The 17,079-nt window shown below is 40.7% G+C and overlaps 1 protein-coding gene across 1 annotated transcript in view; it reads left to right on the forward strand.

The window, feature by feature from the left end:
- The window catches only part of LOC120519006 (basement membrane-specific heparan sulfate proteoglycan core protein-like), a 61,778-nt gene that overhangs the window by 24,744 nt on the left and 19,955 nt on the right, over positions 1-17,079 (forward strand). Inside the window, exons 5-8 of the mRNA XM_039742077.1 lie at positions 1,344-1,628; positions 3,563-3,829; positions 10,138-10,425; positions 16,320-16,601. Of these exons, the coding sequence (XP_039598011.1) occupies positions 1,344-1,628; positions 3,563-3,829; positions 10,138-10,425; positions 16,320-16,601 (1,122 nt within the window). The remainder of the gene's footprint in view (positions 1-1,343; positions 1,629-3,562; positions 3,830-10,137; positions 10,426-16,319; positions 16,602-17,079) is intronic.

The following is a 17,079-nucleotide window of genomic DNA, read 5'->3' on the forward strand; positions in this document are numbered from 1 at the left end:
CATCCGGGAGGGGCTCAGAGTAGAGCCGCTGCTCCTCTGCATCGAGAGGAGTCAGATGAGGTGGCTCGGGCATCTGATCAGGATGCCTCCTGGACGCCTCCCTGGTGAGGTGTTCCGGGCACGTCCAACCGGGAGGAGGCCCCGGGGAAGACCCAGGACACGCTGGAGGGACTATGTCTCCCGGCTGGCCTGGGAACTCCTTGGGATTCTCCCGGAAGAGCTGGAAGAAGTGGCCAGGGAGAGGGAAGTCTGGGCCTCTGCTTGCTGCTGCCCCGCGACCCGACCTCGGATAAGCGGAAGAGGATGGATGGATGGATGGATGGATGAGAATGCCTAGAGGGGGCTGGGTGGTCTCATGGCCTGGAACCCCTGCAGATTTTATTTTTTCTCTAGCCATCTGGAGTTTTTTTTTGTTTATTCTGTCCTCCCTGGCCATTGGACCTTACTCTTATTCTATGTTAATTAGTGTTCTCTTATTTTAATTCTTAGTTTGTCTTTTTTCTCTTTCTTCATCACGTAAAGCACTTTGAGGTACATTATTTGTATGAAAATGTGCTATATAAGTAAATGTTGTTGTTGTTGTTGAAAAGCAGCCATGCCACCTGTGCTTCAGAACAGGTCACCCACTTGAAGCTAAGCAAATTTGCGGCCCCTAGCCAGAATTTTGGATGCCTGTCCATCTAGGAAAAAGCTTGGTTGTTGCTGTTGAAAAAAGTGTTGGTGAGACCAGCAGGGGGCGCATACCCTGTGGCCTGAATGTGGATCCCGAGTGCAGTGATGAGGACACTGTACTGTAAAAAATGGCACCGTCCTTTGGATGAGGTGTAATACTGAGGTCCTGACTCTCTGTGGACATAAAAGATCCCTGGTCATCCTTCCTAAAGAGTAATGTCTATCCTGATGTCCTGGTTTAAATTGTCCACCATGTTCTAGTCATTCTGGCCCCCAGATCATCCCTTGTCTCTAACTGGCTAACTATCTCTAACCAGTTCACTACCTAACAGCTAATGTGTGGTGAGCGTACTGGCACAAAAATGGCTGCTGTAACATCATGTAGGTGGATGCCAAACATTAGTGGTCGTTGAAGTGGCTCTCCACTCTCTCTTTAAAGCACTTTGAGTAGTTAGAAAAGAGATGAAAGAAATGTAAAGAATATTAATATTATTATTAAGCACTGAAAAATTTTTTAACTCAGAAGCCTTAAAAATGACAATATTAAAGCAGGGAGTTTCATTTTAGCTAGAAACTCACTGATTTATGGACTTTAAAGCAGCAGTTTGATTAGCACTCAAACCTCTGAGTCACTTTGTACATTTGTTTTTTTTTTCATTTCTTCCCTACAGAGAAACTGAAAGTCACACTAAAGATGAGAAATCAGAAAGAATACATTTACAAACGTAAAAATGTGACTTTGGAGTGCAGAATTGAGGGAGACGTAACTGGCTGGAGGTATCGTTGGTTCAAATCCTTCGGAGGTGTTTGGAATGAGTTTACTCACATCACTGGAGACACGTACACGATAGAATCTGTGAGGCCCAATAATGTTGGAGAGTACTGGTGTTGGGCTGTCAGAGATGATCCACCTGATTACTCAGAGGTCAGCAATGTTGTGACAGTGAATCTTCAAGGTGAGTTTGTGACGACGGGGAACTTAGTGATGTGCAAAGGTCACTTACTCTCTGTCTGAGACTCAGCAACAGAGGGTTTAATCTCCATGTGAGTCTTATAAGCTTTTGAGGATAGGACCGTACATGGAAGTATAAATTCTTTGAGAAAAGAATATAAGGAAATAAACTAAAACTTACTAAGCCCACCTCAGGAGCCCCAATCATTCCTACTGTCAGTCTGTTTGTTAGTTTAGAGGAATACATGAAAAAAGACAACAGTCTTGCCACTCACTTAACTTTTTTATCTCTCTTCTCATAAAACGTTTTCCTTAAAGGCATGTTGTGGTTTGTTTCTTTGGTTTGATTCTTGTTCTTTTACTTACATGGTGTGTGGTCAGCAGGCTCACTCACATTGCATTTTAGTGTCTGTTCACAGATGAGATTAGACAGGAGTCCCCATGGACTATGATGTTTGCTGATGACATTGTGATCTGTAGCGATAGTAGGGAGCAGGTTGAGGAGAACCTGGAGAGGTGGAGATATGAGAGGAGGGGAATGAAGGTCAGTAGGAACAAGACAGAAAACACATGTGTAAATGAGAGGGAGGTCAGTGGAATGGTAAGGATGCAGAAAGTAGAGTTGGCGGAGGTGGATGAGTTTAAATACCTGGGATCAACAGTACAGAGTAACGGGGGATTGAGGAAGAGACGTGAAGAAGACAGTGCAGGCAGGGTGGAGTGGGTGGAGAAGAGTGTCAGGAGTGATTTGTGACAGATGGGTATCAGCAAGAGTGAAAGGGAAGGTCTACAGGACGATAGTGAGACCAGCTATGTTACAGTATATGGGCTGAAGACGGTGGCACTGACCAAAAAGCAGGAGACAGAGCTGGATGCTAAGATTTGCATTGGGTGTGACGAGGATGGATGGATTAGAAATGAGGACATTAGAGGGTCAGCTCAAGTTGGATAGTTGGGAGACAAAGTCAGAGAGGCAAAATTGCGTTGGTTTGGACATGTGCAGAGGAGAGATGCTTAGTATATTGGGAGAAGGACGTTAAGGATAGGGCAGCACGGTGTCGCAGGGGGTAGCGCTGCTGCCTCGCAGTTAGGAGACCCGGGTTCGCTTCCCGGGTCCTCCCTGCGTGGAGTTTGCATGTTCTCCCCGTGTCTGCGTGGGTTTCCTCCCACAGTCCAAAGACATGCAGGTTAGGTGCATTGGCAATCCTAAATTGTCCCTAGTGTGTGCTTGGTGTGTGGGTGTGTGTGTGTGTGTGCCCTGTGGTGGGGTTTGTTTCCTGCCTTGCGCCCTCTGCTGGCTGGGATTGGCTTGAGCAGACACCTGTGAGTTAGGATATAGCAGGTTGGATGATGGATGGATGTTAAGGATAGTGCTGCCAGGTAAGAGGAGAAGAGGAAGGCCTAGAAGAAGGAGAAGAGAGAAGACATGCAGGTGATAGGTGTAACAGAACAAGATGCAGAGGAAAGAAAGCTATGGAAGAAGATGATTCACTGTGGTGACTCCTGATGGGAGCCTTCGAGTGTAGCTAGTCATCATTCTGCCACTGCGTCCGAGACACAGACACTGCATTGTGAAATGGAAACTCAAAGGACCACACAAAAGTCTTCAGGTGTTGTTCAGGTTTCATTCATCAAGATTTCTGAAAATGATGACACAGAAACATAAGCAACTGCATAATCGCCATCCCATCATATATAACTCCACTCTCTCTAGCTAGGGGAGAGGCAAACAAAGGGGCAAAGGTCAATAATATATACAGTATACAAAGAACAGAATAAAAATAATTTTAAACAATCTTATCCTAAACTAAATTCAATATTATTAAATGAACTAGGGAATGTGGGGAAATTAAGAAAGTTAAATAAATCCCCATTACACAAGCCAACCCACCTCACCCTAAAGCCTGTCATTTAAATCTCATCTCTTTTTTTATGCAGATGAATTAAAGGCAACAGTGAAAATGAGGAATGAGAGGAAACCCGTGTACATCGGAGACAACGTCACTCTGGAATGCAGCATTGATGGGGTCTTAACTAAAACTCAATACAAATGGAAGAAAGAATTTTGGATGACAAATCTTCACACCGTCTCTGGAAACACTCTCACAGTCCAGAATGTGACTCAGTCTGACAGTGGACCGTACTGGTGTTCTGGCTATTCACCATTTTCATATTTCAGTGACGTTTTACTACTGAATGTTCAAGGTGAGTGTGCGAGTACTGGAGGGTCAGCAGTGTGCTGTGGTCACTAACTGTCCAGCACAACTCAAGCAGGAGAATTTGCAGAAGGGAACTTTAACTCATTTAGGGTTCAATGACTTCTTTTAACTAATTTGTTTACACTTTGATAATTTATTTCAGCTGAGTTCATTGTATCACCATACAGAAACACACACAACAAGGAGTGCACTGTGGGGAAAAAGCAGGTGGGGCTGCAAATCTGAGTTATTCTCACTGCTAAAATGCTCTCCACTTTAAGACGATTATTTCAAAAGAGTTTGTGGCATACAGCTAACTCGACGAACATTTGCGGAAATGTCCTAGACATATGACCTCAACTCTGACAATTAACTATTCTCAGTATTCTTCTCCAGCATGTTGTGTGTTTTCAGCCTGAAGTTTAGACTTGATGAACATCTTCTCAATTCAGACTTTTGCACTCTGTGCTCTACTGGGACTGGGAATCACAGTTTGATGGAGACTGGGTGTCCAGGCCATTGTTGTGTTGTGTCTGTTGCTCATTTTTATTAGTAAATCTCATAGAATGTCTCCTTTGACCAAATCAAATCCCCTTTTTAGGGCCATCACTGAAATCCTAATCTGTAATGCCCTGTATCAGTCCATATGGATATCTTTATTATTACACTTGGCTTGGTGGCATAGCCAGAAATTTGTTTTGGTGTGAGGAAGCTGCCATCTCTGCAAAAGTGGTTGGCCTGACGTCTGAATTACTATCCTGCCAGTATAGGGACACAATTCCAAAAATGTATAGTCAAGTCCTCATAAGGCCTAATCACACAGACAAAGTAGTGGAATATCATACATATACTGCCACTCAGATGAATTAGGCAGCTATACACTCCTGTGTCACAGAGGACACACACACACACACATACAGAAAGTGCTTACCTTTCTTGTTAGGTTTTGATTTTCTAGACCAGCTGCAGGCCTACCAATCTAAGAACTGAAGAGGACAATAATCTCATTAGTGTCAAGAGACATAGCCATTTCTAATTCAGAGGACATAATGCATAAGTTCTTCCAATGATATGATGACAGTAAATCCTGCAAATATGTCTTGATATTATCAACAGCTGAAAAATATCATCAGGGCAGATATCAAGGGCTTCTAGCTGAGAAGTCATAGAGAATTCTGTGTCCTGGATACCTGTTCTGTAAAGCGGGCATGGGAAATCTAGCAGCTGTTGTGTTCCAAATGTCATGGATCCTGGGTGACTGTCAGTTGCAGCATATAAAACCCTATACACGTCCTCTAAAGATCTGCTGTCATCTTTGTAGGACACAATTACTTGTTTGCCTTAGATCTGTGATGCGTTAAATGAACTGTATGTGAATTTCCCCCTGTGATTAATTAAGTTCATCTAATCTAATCTAATCTAAATATTAGCAGACCCCCAGTTATCAAAGAATCTGCCACAAAACAGGACAGAAACAGACTGCAACGGACAGTCAGGACTGCAGAAAAAATCATTGGTGCTGATCTGCCCTCCATTCAGGTCCTATACAGATCTCAATTCAGGAAACGGGCAGAAAACATCATAGCAGATCCATCACACCCTGGTCATGGTCTTTTTCAACTGCTTCCCTCTGGTAGGCACTACAGAGTGCTGTACACCAAAACTACCAGACACTTGTACAGTTTCTTTCCACAGGCCATCACTCTCGTGAACACTTGAGTCGATCTCACAGCATCAGAGATAGTACTTGTGCTGAACTGGTCCCCATGTGTATATAATATATACATGCTTACACATGCACAGAGAGCAAGGTAGAACCGGAGTCCAATTCCTTGTATGTGTATATACTGTATACTTGGCCAATAAAGCTGATTCTGATTATGTTAGACGGTGGCATTAAAGTGAGCAATCTCACGTTTGTCCATTAACTCCTCAGTTAACTTTGACTGCTTTATCCGGGTGGAACTCTGGGATCACTAGGATGTAAAGCAAACTTCATTGAGATTCAAAAAATGTTTCAAATGTTACAAGTAGAAAGAAAAGCTTCTTTTATCTGAATATGTTGTAATAAAGAATCTGCCTCTAGTTTTGTTTGGCCATTTATGAGTATTTTAATCACAGATCCTGATTTTGAACTCCACATGTGTCGGTTCAAGGCAGTGTCTACCAAAAGCATCTCCTTCTGCATTTCCATGAAGGCCTTTGAGACCCCGTCATGAAATTATCTAAGGAGTTTTAGAGTTTTATAAGAGTGCGTATGTGTCCAGGTACCAGAGCCTCAGTGCACAGAGTCAGATTTAGACTTTGGAAACTGCAGTATAATTATACAGCTTAGGAAACGTTTGTGTTCCCTCCCCAGTTTCTAGACATGACTGTTGCACATTAAGGCAGACTCCAACACACAGAGAGGGACCCTGTCCCACAACTCCAAAACCTGTCGCGTTATTTCTGATATTGAGTTATGAGTCATATCTGCTCCTTGCATAAATCCAATTGCCTTTTCTTTGATTGTCCCTACATGAGAGTGGCCAATGCACACCAAAACAAGTTTGTGTTTCGACTTCTCATTATACTTGTCAACCAAGGTCAAAGTTGTTTCATACCATTCAGCTTTTATTTTCTATAACAGTAGTGAAGCTGCCGACTGAGCTCATTAGATTCGCATTTTTAGGAAGTTGTTTGAGCTTATTTTAAATTCACAGGTCATATTCTGCAATGCCTTCGGACATTTATATAACAATTTCTTTGTTATGTGACTCTTCAGTTTTACTGTGCCTTTGAATAAAACAATGTCCAAAACAGCTTTCAAATGCTGATGCTTCCCTGTATAAATGAATTATTATAATTCCCAGAAGTTGTTTCAAAACTATGCCACAGCCTCATGGACCCCAGTTGCCTTGCATGCTTTTGAGTTGCTGTTCAGTGTTCTCATGTTTTTCCAATTTTTAACCCATTTCTACTAAACCTAACTCACTATGCACATCTGGAAATGTCTGCACACTGTTACAAGATGGAAGGGTTAAGGGTTTCAATTAAATTTTAGGGTGCCAAATGGGCAACCCTATTCCACCTGAAATAAACATTTTGGGTGGTGCTAGGTGATGTCCTGGGAGGTCTTCTTGGAACTGTAGTGGAGAGAAAAGAAACAGTTAGGCCAGGGTCCCCTATTATTACCAAATGGTATCGCTTACCTGGAGCCTGTGAGGTGGTCCCCGGGTGTGCATGTGTGACAACACTCTGTAGTAAACTCCATCCTTAGCCATACTGTATTCTTCATGACATTTAACAGAAAAACACTAACAGTATGTCTTTTCTATTGTTGTCATTGCTAAGAATGAGTCCATCTTGCGTTGAGTGGCTGGTGTGTCAATGGCAGACCAATCTGTTCGTTGTCCTCCTATAGATACGTATTTTGAAGAGAAATGTAGATTTGTATCAGACAAACGGACCATGACACGGTTATGTTCTTGTTAGCTCCATGGCTGCCTGTAGTATTTATTTTATCACTGGTCTGATTGGCTGTAGGTATATACACTGCTCACAAAAATTAAAGGAACACTTTAAAGAAACACATTAGATACATCAGATCTCAATATGAAGTTGGATATCTATACAAATAACGACAGGGCAATGTCTTAGGAACAAAAGGATGCCAAGTCTTTTAATGGAAATAAAAGTTTTCTGCCTACAGAGGGCTCAATTGTGTAGACACCCTAAAATCAGAGTGAAATGAAGATGTGGCAGGCTAGTCCATTTTTTCAAAAACTTAATTTCTGCTACTCAAAATGCTTTTCAGTATCTTGTGTGGCCCCCACGAGCTTGTATGCATGCTTGACAACGTCGGGGCATGCTCCTAATGAGACGACCGATGGTGTCTTATGGCATTTCCTCCCAGATCTGTATGAGGGCATCCCTGAGCTGTTGTACAGTCTGAGGAGCAACCTGGCGGCGCCTAATGGACCGAAACAAAATGTCCCACAGATGTTCTATTGGGTTTAAGTCAGGGGATCGTGAAGGCCATTCAATTGTTTCAACTCCTTCATCCTCCAGGTACTGCCTGCATACTCTTGCCACATGAGGCCGGGCATTGTCATGCATTAGGAGGAAACCAGGACCTACTGCACCAGCGTAGGGTCTGACAATGGGTCCAAGGATTTCATCCTGATACCTAATGGCAGTCAAGATGCCGTTGTCTAGCCTGTAGAGGTCTGTGAGTCGCTCCATGGATATGCCTCCAAGATCATCACTGACCCACCACCAAACCAGTCATGCTAAACGATGTTACAGGCAGCATAATATTCTCCACGGCTTCTCCTGACCCTTTCACTACTTTCACATATACTCAGGGTGAACCTGCTCTCATCTGTGAAAAGCACAGGACGCCAGTGGTGGACCTGCCAATTCTGGTATTCTATGGCAAATGCCAATTGAGCTCCCCGGTGCTGTGCAGTGAGCACAGGGCACAGTAGACATTTGGGCCCTCAGGCAACCCTCATGAAGTCTGTTTCTGATTGTTTGGTCAGAGACATTCACACCAGTGGCCTGCTGGAGGTCATTTTGTAGGGCTCTGGCAGTGCTCATCCTGTTCCTCCTTGCCCAAAGGAGCAGATACTGGTCCTGCTGATGGGTTATGGACCTTCTATGGCCCTCTCCAGCTCTCCTAGAGTAACTGCTTGTCTCCTAGAATCTCCTCCATGCCCTTGAGACTGTGCAGGGAGACACAGCAAACCTTCTGGCAATGACACGTATTGATGTGCCATCCTGGAGAAGTTGGACTACCTGTGCAACCTCTGTAGGGTCCAGGTATCGCCTCATGCTACCAGTAGTGACACTGACTGTAGCCAAATGCAAAACTAGTGAAGAAACAGTCAGAAAAGATGAGGAGGGAAAAATGTCAGTGGCCTCCACCTGTTAAACCATTCCTGTTTTGGGGGTCATCTCATTGTTGCCCCTCTAGTGCATCTGGTGTTAATTTCATTAACACCACAGCAGCTGAAACTGATTAACAACCTCCTCTGCTACTTAACTGACCAGATTAACATCCCAGAAGTTTCATTGACTTTATGCTATACTCTGATTAAAAAGTGTTCCCTTTATTTATGTGAGCAGTATATATAGTTTGGGTCACAGACTTGCACAAGTGAGAAGGAAGTGAGTCCAATTTCCGAGTAATCAGCTTTATTGTTGCAAAGACAGGAACATTCTCAAGCCTTTATTTAAATGGGAGCTGGCACTTCAGCACTCAGCAGCAGCTGTGAGTCAGCAGGCACATTCTGGAGGAGAGCAGACAGACAGAGAGTTGAGTCCAAGGCCAGGTTAGCTGTCAATTTTAAAAGTTCCCCAGATAAACTTAACAACCATCTTCTTAGCTAGAGGTTTCCTGTCAATGCAGAACTGACAGGGGGAAGGTTGACAGCTAAAGCAGTTGCAAAACAAGGAAACGGACAAGACATCAATGTCTGTGTTAGCAGAGTTGCAGTGCACAGTGCATTGGGGGGTGACGGGGGTCACAATATAAAAAAAAAAAAACAATAGCGAACAACACTACAAAGTATGAATGCACCACAATGTCTAGCCTATGTCTAGCCATAGCTATGACTATGTATGATGCATGATTTTCAGCCACACTATATAACACGTGTGCTTGAAGTGGGTGGTATGAACTAAAATCTATATTATGGTATAACTGAAAAGTGTGAAGGTTTTGCTAGATATCGGTATAATGTATTAGTATATACTCTACACACAGGAACTCATTTTTCAACAGATGACAAATGCATTCCTGATACATGTAATTAGCTTAATTACCCTTCTTAACAATTGAAGTGCCTGTTAACACTCTGCTCCTCAAGTTGATTTGACTAAATGCGCCACCTCTATTGAACCGATCAAACTAGTACTTCATTCCCTTTCAATCCCTCCATCCAAATGAATTCTTCCTTGAGCTTTGTGGAACAAACTACCAAGGCATGTAGTTGAAGCACAAACCTTATCTGCCTTTAAGAACTCTCTGGATGTGATATTGGGACAGCTTAGTCTTTAGCGAAACAAACAATCTTGATGGACTGAATGGTCTTTTCTCATTTGTCAAATTTCTTATGTTCTTCACTTAAGAATCGCATAAAAGCACAGCTTAACATTTTTTGAGGCCAAGTAATAATTACAAAAAAAGTCAAAATAAAGTCAAATCATGACATTGTCAATGAGAAGCAAATGCAGGGATTTGAATGTTAGCTAGAATCTCACTTCATTTATGTAGCCTTGGCTCTACCATCTTGGTCTCTGAGTGTAAAGCTGATGTCTTCTTCTCTACAGCAACACAAAAAGTGACATTGAAGATAAAGAATCCGAAGGTCCCATTTTACACTGGTGATGACGTGACTATGAAATGCAGCATCGATGGTGACATATTTGGTTGGGGATATCGTTGGTTCCATTGGAGCCAGGCAGGCATGTGGAAAGAGTTTGACAGCACCTTCAAAAACACTTACACTCTCCAGTCTGTGACTCAGTCTGATGGTGGAAAGTACTGGTGTTACGCTTTCAGAGATGATCCTCTGCATTACACAGAGTTCAGCAATGCTGTGACACTGACTGTTCAAGGTAAGCGTGTGACAACAGGAGGGTCAGCGGGGTGCAGACTGGAGGCACTAGAGGTCTTGTCTTAATGTGGCTGGTCAATAGATTTTACATTTATTTATCAATTGGTTATTTTGAATATCAGGTATTATTAAAGAATCATCTGGAGAATACATTATTAAGGTTAGAAGGACATTTTAAGCTAATGATTTTGATGTAGGGCCGCACGGTGGCGCAGTGGTAGTGCTACTGCCTCGCAGTTAGGTGACCCGGTTTCGCTTCCCGGGTCCTCCCTGTGTGGAGTTTGCATGTTCTCCCCGTGTCTGCGTGGGTTTTCTCCTGGAGGTCCGGTTTCCTCCCACAGTCCAAAGACATGCAGGTTAGGTGCATTGGCAATCCTAAATTGTCCCTAGTGTGTGCTTGGTGTGTGGGTCCCCTACGGTGGGCTGGCGCCCTGCCCGGGGTTTGTTACCAGCTTTGCACCCTGCGTTGGCTGGGATTGGCTCCAGCAGACCCCCGTGACCCTGTAGTTAGGATATAGCGGGCTGGAAAATGGATAGAAGGATGGATGGATTTTGATGTATGTTAGGGAAAATGGTAGATTCAAAAAATTAAAGGAGTTAAAGTTGTATAAAGAGACTTGTCAGGATAAAGAGGAGTAGTAGAGAAAGAGAGAGAAACTGGCAGATAGCAGAGCCTAGTTAGGTGGCTCTGAATTTTGATATATTTGTTTTTGTAATTTGCTCTGCTATTTGCTTCTATTGTTTGGGTTTTATCTCTGGATACATTTACTTGTTTAGCACTCCATTCTTAGATGTATAGTCATGCGGCCAACCGAGTTAAGGCACCACAAAAGAACTGGAAAAGACAGCAGAGAAAAGAAGAGGTTAGCACGGAATTGTAGAACTTAGAGGAAAATGATACTCTAATACTCATATAATCTAATAGGGATACAATTGAAATGTGGCTATGAAAAAGCCATGTTAAAATAATGGGATTTTAGTTTTTTAAATTGTTCCACAGTATTAGCCTGATGAATTTCTATCAGTAAAGTATTCCAGATTTTAAGTGTTTAACAGCAAAGGGCCGCCTCACCTGTTCTTTCAAACGTGGCTCTTGGAATTATAATGAGACCTTTATTTGAAGACCTGAGGCTACAACTTGGATTGTAAGGGAACAGACATTGCAAAATATAGGACACGGAAAGATTATATAATGCTTTGTAAACTAGTAGTAGTATTTTAAAGTCAAGTCTAAATGACATGGGTTACCATTGTAACAACGCTAAAACTGATAAAATGTGCTCATATTTTTTTTTTCTAGTTAAGATTCTTGCTGTTGCATTCTGTACTAACTGTAACCGATTGACGTCTGTCTTAGGCAGTCCTGTAAGGAGTGCATGACAGTAATCTAGTCGACTGAAAACTAATTTCTCAGCATCTTGTAAAGTTATGAGAGGTCTAACTTAAGATATATTTCGTAAGTGAAAAAATACAGTCCTAATAATCTGATTAATGTGTGATTTAAAGCTTAGGTCAGAGTCAATAGGTAATTCTATATCCACGACTTGACTTTTAAACGTAAGGAATCAAGTTTATTTCTAATACCCTCAATATATCCAATTTTACCAATAACTAAGATTTCTGTTTTCTCCTTATTTAGTTTGAGAAAGTTACTGCTAATCCATTCATAAATAAAAACTTTTGACATGATCAGTTACACCCAGTTTTGAACGGGACGTGACAAACGTTGATTCCTTAAATGACTAATGTTTAACCCGCCCACTAGGTGGATTGATAGTCCTGTTAGCTTAGGGTATACGTGACTTTTTAAATGTATTGTTATTATTCTTTTCTTAAGAGATGTGTGAGTTTTCTCATGTTTATCCTGTTTCTCATGGTTTATAGAACAATGGTCTAAATTTATAATTCAGCTGGGTACATCAACAGGAAACTTGGTACAAAGCAAAATCTAGAAAAACTTGCTGTGTAAGCTTATGTTGCAAAAAGCCCGGACTCCTAGAAACTATTGAAATCGTCAGAAAAAAATTGAAATGCAGAGTCAGTGGTTTTGTTTTGTGGATGTGCTCGCCTTCTTGTCTATCAGCGGCAAATGAGTTTTTCTGTCGTTTGCCTTTACTCGCCGCTTTCTTTTAGTTTTGTGCAATAGCCTCATTCTTCTTTCTTCTTCCGACTCGTTAACTTGGGGCCGCCTTGCCGGCACTTTGAGTTTCATACCGTAGCCTCGCAATTCCGGGCCGGACAGACAGACACACAAAGACTTCCATGTGTAGATGTTTATATATAAGATGATTATACCATAATATATAACATTTTCTCTTAAGGTTTATATAAAAATAATAAAAATGCATTTTTCATAGTGAATAATAAAATAACAGCATCAGCTTTTAAGCATAAGGTCAGAAGGATATGAGATTCAGACACAGGCTAGGTGCACATTGGACCAGGATTCAAATTCAACTCTTACACTATCTATCTGTCTGACTGTCTGTCTGTATATATGTCTATCTACTCTGTATTCAGAAATATTTTCCAATGTATAGATATTTAGCCCAAGCACGTTCCAGATATTTTAAATATGACTTTACACACTGAAAATGTACTTTATGTATCATATATGACTGGAAAAGCTGCCCAGCAGACTTATTTTACAATAACAGATTTGAAAAAAGCCGCGGAGGTTGAATTCTTTTCTGAGTTAAACGTGTCCAGTATCTCGTGTCACTGTGCTACTCAATCAGCAGGGTGTCACATTTACACTCTAACTTCTAATGTCCTGCAGCATCAACACCAGTCTCTAAAGCTTTTTACTGCATTTATTTCTGTCAGTAATTTGTTTTTTTTTTTTACTGCTGATTATTTGCTCTAATATCCTGCTTCTCGAGATTACTGTTTTTTTGGAATGGCTTATTATTTCTTAATTTTTTTCACAGGTTAGATTTATTTTATTTAAATGTTTAACACCATCCACTGTGCTTTCAAATAATCCAGTAAAGTTCACTTATCTGCATCTTGTATGCAACATAGCTCAACAAATGTGCTTCAGGTGATTCTTCCTCCTTGTAGACTGCTCTTTACATTAAGCCCACACTTCAGATGTGTCACACTTTGCACATCATGTGCTGTATATATTTATTCTTTAAGATATTAGGAAGTGTGGTTTGCCTTTCAGTTCCAAGAATCCCTCCTGACAGCAAATGTCTGAATATAAACATTCTCATTATGGTCAACACAGCAGTTATCTCAGGAGCTCCAGAGAGTCCAAACGATGGTTTTGAATCCCATGAATCGATGTGGAGTGCACATGTTGTCCCTGAGACCGCGGAGGTTTTTTCTTTCACATCCCACAGACGTGATTGTTATGTTCAGTGGAGATTCTAAATTTGGGCCATCTGATTGTGTTCAAGAGTGGGTCCTGATTGCACCGGATGTTATCAATGTGGGCTCAGGCCACTCTGACACTGAAATTGTACAGCCTTGAGTTTATTACATAATGTTATATTCTGTCACATGTCAAGAGCTGTAGAACATCAGAACATTCTAAACAAGAACAGGTCATTCAGCTCAACTAAGCTCGCCAGTCCTATCCACTCAATTCCTCTAGAAAACATCAAGTTGAGTTTTAAAAGTCTCTAAAGCCCTACTGTTTACCACACTACTTGGTCACTTATATGTCGGGACAACTTATCATTTAAAGATATTTTGAATTGATTTAAAGTTATCTCTAAATATTTCCAGATGTCTTCAAATCATTTAGCGATATATCTTAATCATTTGAAGGTATCTTGAAATCCATCTCTAATTGGCACACCTCTTTATTTAAAGTTATCTTTAAATGGCTTGCCAAAGATCTTTATTTAAAGATATCATTAATTACAGATATCTCTGAATCACTTCCTCTTTATTTAAAAACTAGCGACTGGGAGCCCGATCGAATCGGTCTACAAATTCTACGTTTGTGAAATCCATACTTTCTCTGCAAATAATTATTTGTTTTTTTATGTCCTTGAAATGATTTTGTTATCATGGGATTTGTGCTTAAAATAGACCTTTTCAGCGATATGAAAAGAAAAGCATTGACCAAAACACGAAATGCTAAATTAGAATTATTAAATAGACTGGTTACTATGCTATGTGTTTCTTTGTTTTTGATAAGATTCAATACTCGGATATATATTTCTGAGGCCACCATCTTTTATAGGTTGAATGTGACTGGCACCAAGGATAGCAAAGTTGAGGTGGGGTGAATACATAAAAAACAGTCCCAAGAGCAACTATAAAATTATTAAACCAATAGAAATATTCAATATAAAACATTTCAAAAGTGACTTCCAGGACTGCCAAAACAATTATTTATCACAGTCTGTACATTCAGTGTCCATTACTAGGTTTAGAGTCTTTTTTTGAGATGGGTGATTTCAGCTTCTCCCCTGACTACAGTATGTCATTTGGTACCCGTTACCATCCAAACCTCTCTGATTTTTTATTTTTTCTTGGATTCTGTACTCACTTGTCTGAGTTTGACTGTGATCCTGTGAGGTAAACTTGTTTAATCCATCCATCCAACTACACAAACACATTCATCCAATTTTGGTGAAAAAATTAGTCAGAAGAGTGTGCAAGCAAAAGAACAACTCTGGGGAGACCACCAGTGCATCACAGGACGTGATCACACACACACTAGGATGGGTCAATTTAAAGCCCAAAGAATTAGCCTTCATAGTTTTGGGATACAGAAAGAAATTTAACAACATAAAGAAAAACCCACATAAAAATTATGAGAATGTGCAGTCCCCACGCAGACAGTAGCAAGAACTGAGATTGGGACCCAGGATTTTGGAGCAGACTTGACCACTACAGTGAGGTACCAGATCTTGTGTCTAATCACCATGTAAAAAAATAAAATGTTCAGGTACTATTTGCATTTACGAACTAATCAATGGATACGGAATCAGGAGTCTTCTGTTTGGCCTGAAGAATTAATCTCATAAAGTGGTGCACTTGCATGAGATGCACATACACAAGACAGATCTTTCTCATTTTTCATCTCCCTCGGTAATTCTGTTACACGAAGATCAGACCTGAGCTGCAGTAATTAAATGTTCAGTGATGATGTAATAAATAGAGAGGGTCCATCAAAACACAGCAGACAGGTGGCTTCAGAACTGATGATATTAAATTTTTTGGTATAGCAGTTCACTCAGTGGACGAAAAACATAACCCAAGAAGCTTTCTTCACCAGAGCAGTAGTGTTAAAAAAACGAGCTAGTTTTCAGTTTGGCTGTTAACTCAGAGTCACATATAAGACAAGAAGTGTTTGGTCTCTCACTCCTCTTTCTAAACTCTCTTCTTGATTAAATGTTTCCCTTGAAGGTGTCTTATGATTCCCGTCTCAATAAACATAAAACTGTGGCCCTTGGGTAGTCAGCAGGGTCTCTCACATTACGTTTAGTGTTTCTGTCCAATTCTTCTACTTCTCCCCATAAGAAAAGCATCCATGAAGTCTTAAAATGATGCAAAATAAATATCCATGTAAAAAAATGTAAAGTGACAGATTGCCAATATACTGATGTGTATGTTTTTATTATTTTTATCTTAACTTTAAGATTCCATTGTATGTAAAGTTCTCAACACTGGAAAAGTCCAGTGAGTTTGTAAATAAGTTACAAGGAACTTAAAAATAATATCAAGCACAACTAAAACTGGAATACTGAGGGAAGTAAATTCTTACATGCCAGCCTCATTGTTGGACATTTTAAGAATGAAAAAACACAAATCTAGTGATTTAAGTACAAACTTTTGAACTGGAAACTCACATTTATTTACAAGCAGGCTGGAGTGGCTCTGTCAGCTTTGTGTCACTTTGTGAATGACGTCTTTTTTTTTTTTTATATACAGAGAATCCTAAGGTGACGCTAAAGATAAAGGATGAGAAGGAAATTGTTTACATAGAGGACAATGTGACTCTTGAGTGCAGCATTGAGAGTGACTTACCTAACTGGAGATATCGCTGGTTTCAAAGACATTCAGGCCAATGGAAATATTTGTATGTTGTCAATAAGACATACACGATTGAGAGTGTGATGACACATTACAATGGAGAGTACCGGTGTGCTGCTGTCAGAGGCGATCATCCTTATTACATTGAGTTGAGCAATCCTGTGGCACTAACTGTTCAAGGTGAGTAAACAACTTTATGTGTAGTCACTCAATAGGAATGATCGACCCTAGGCAATGGACTGGCTCTGATAAATAATATTCTGTTACTATAGACACAGTCAAGTATGTTTAGAATTGCTTAAAAAATGCTGCTGGTTTTTAAATCATTACATGGGTATGTTTCCACCTATTTATCTGAATTATGTGTTATACACCAGCCATCCAGAGAGCTTAGATCTATCGGCCAGGTGTCTCTTGTGGTCCCTCGTACCAAGAGCAAAACTAAGGGGGACATGGCTATTGCAGCTGCTGCACCTCATCTGTGGAATTCTTTACCTTATTACATTAAGGAGGCACCTTCAGTTGAACTGTTTAAAACGAGATTGAAGATGCATTTCTATTCTGTAGCTTTCCGTGGCCTTCAGTAATACTGATGGTTCTCTCCTTTTAGTCATTTGTTTCAGTTTACTGCTGGTTGTACTGTGTTTTATTGTATTTT

Source organism: Polypterus senegalus, chromosome 18 (assembly GCF_016835505.1).
Source record: "Polypterus senegalus isolate Bchr_013 chromosome 18, ASM1683550v1, whole genome shotgun sequence".
In the NCBI taxonomy this organism is placed as follows: domain Eukaryota; kingdom Metazoa; phylum Chordata; class Cladistia; order Polypteriformes; family Polypteridae; genus Polypterus; species Polypterus senegalus.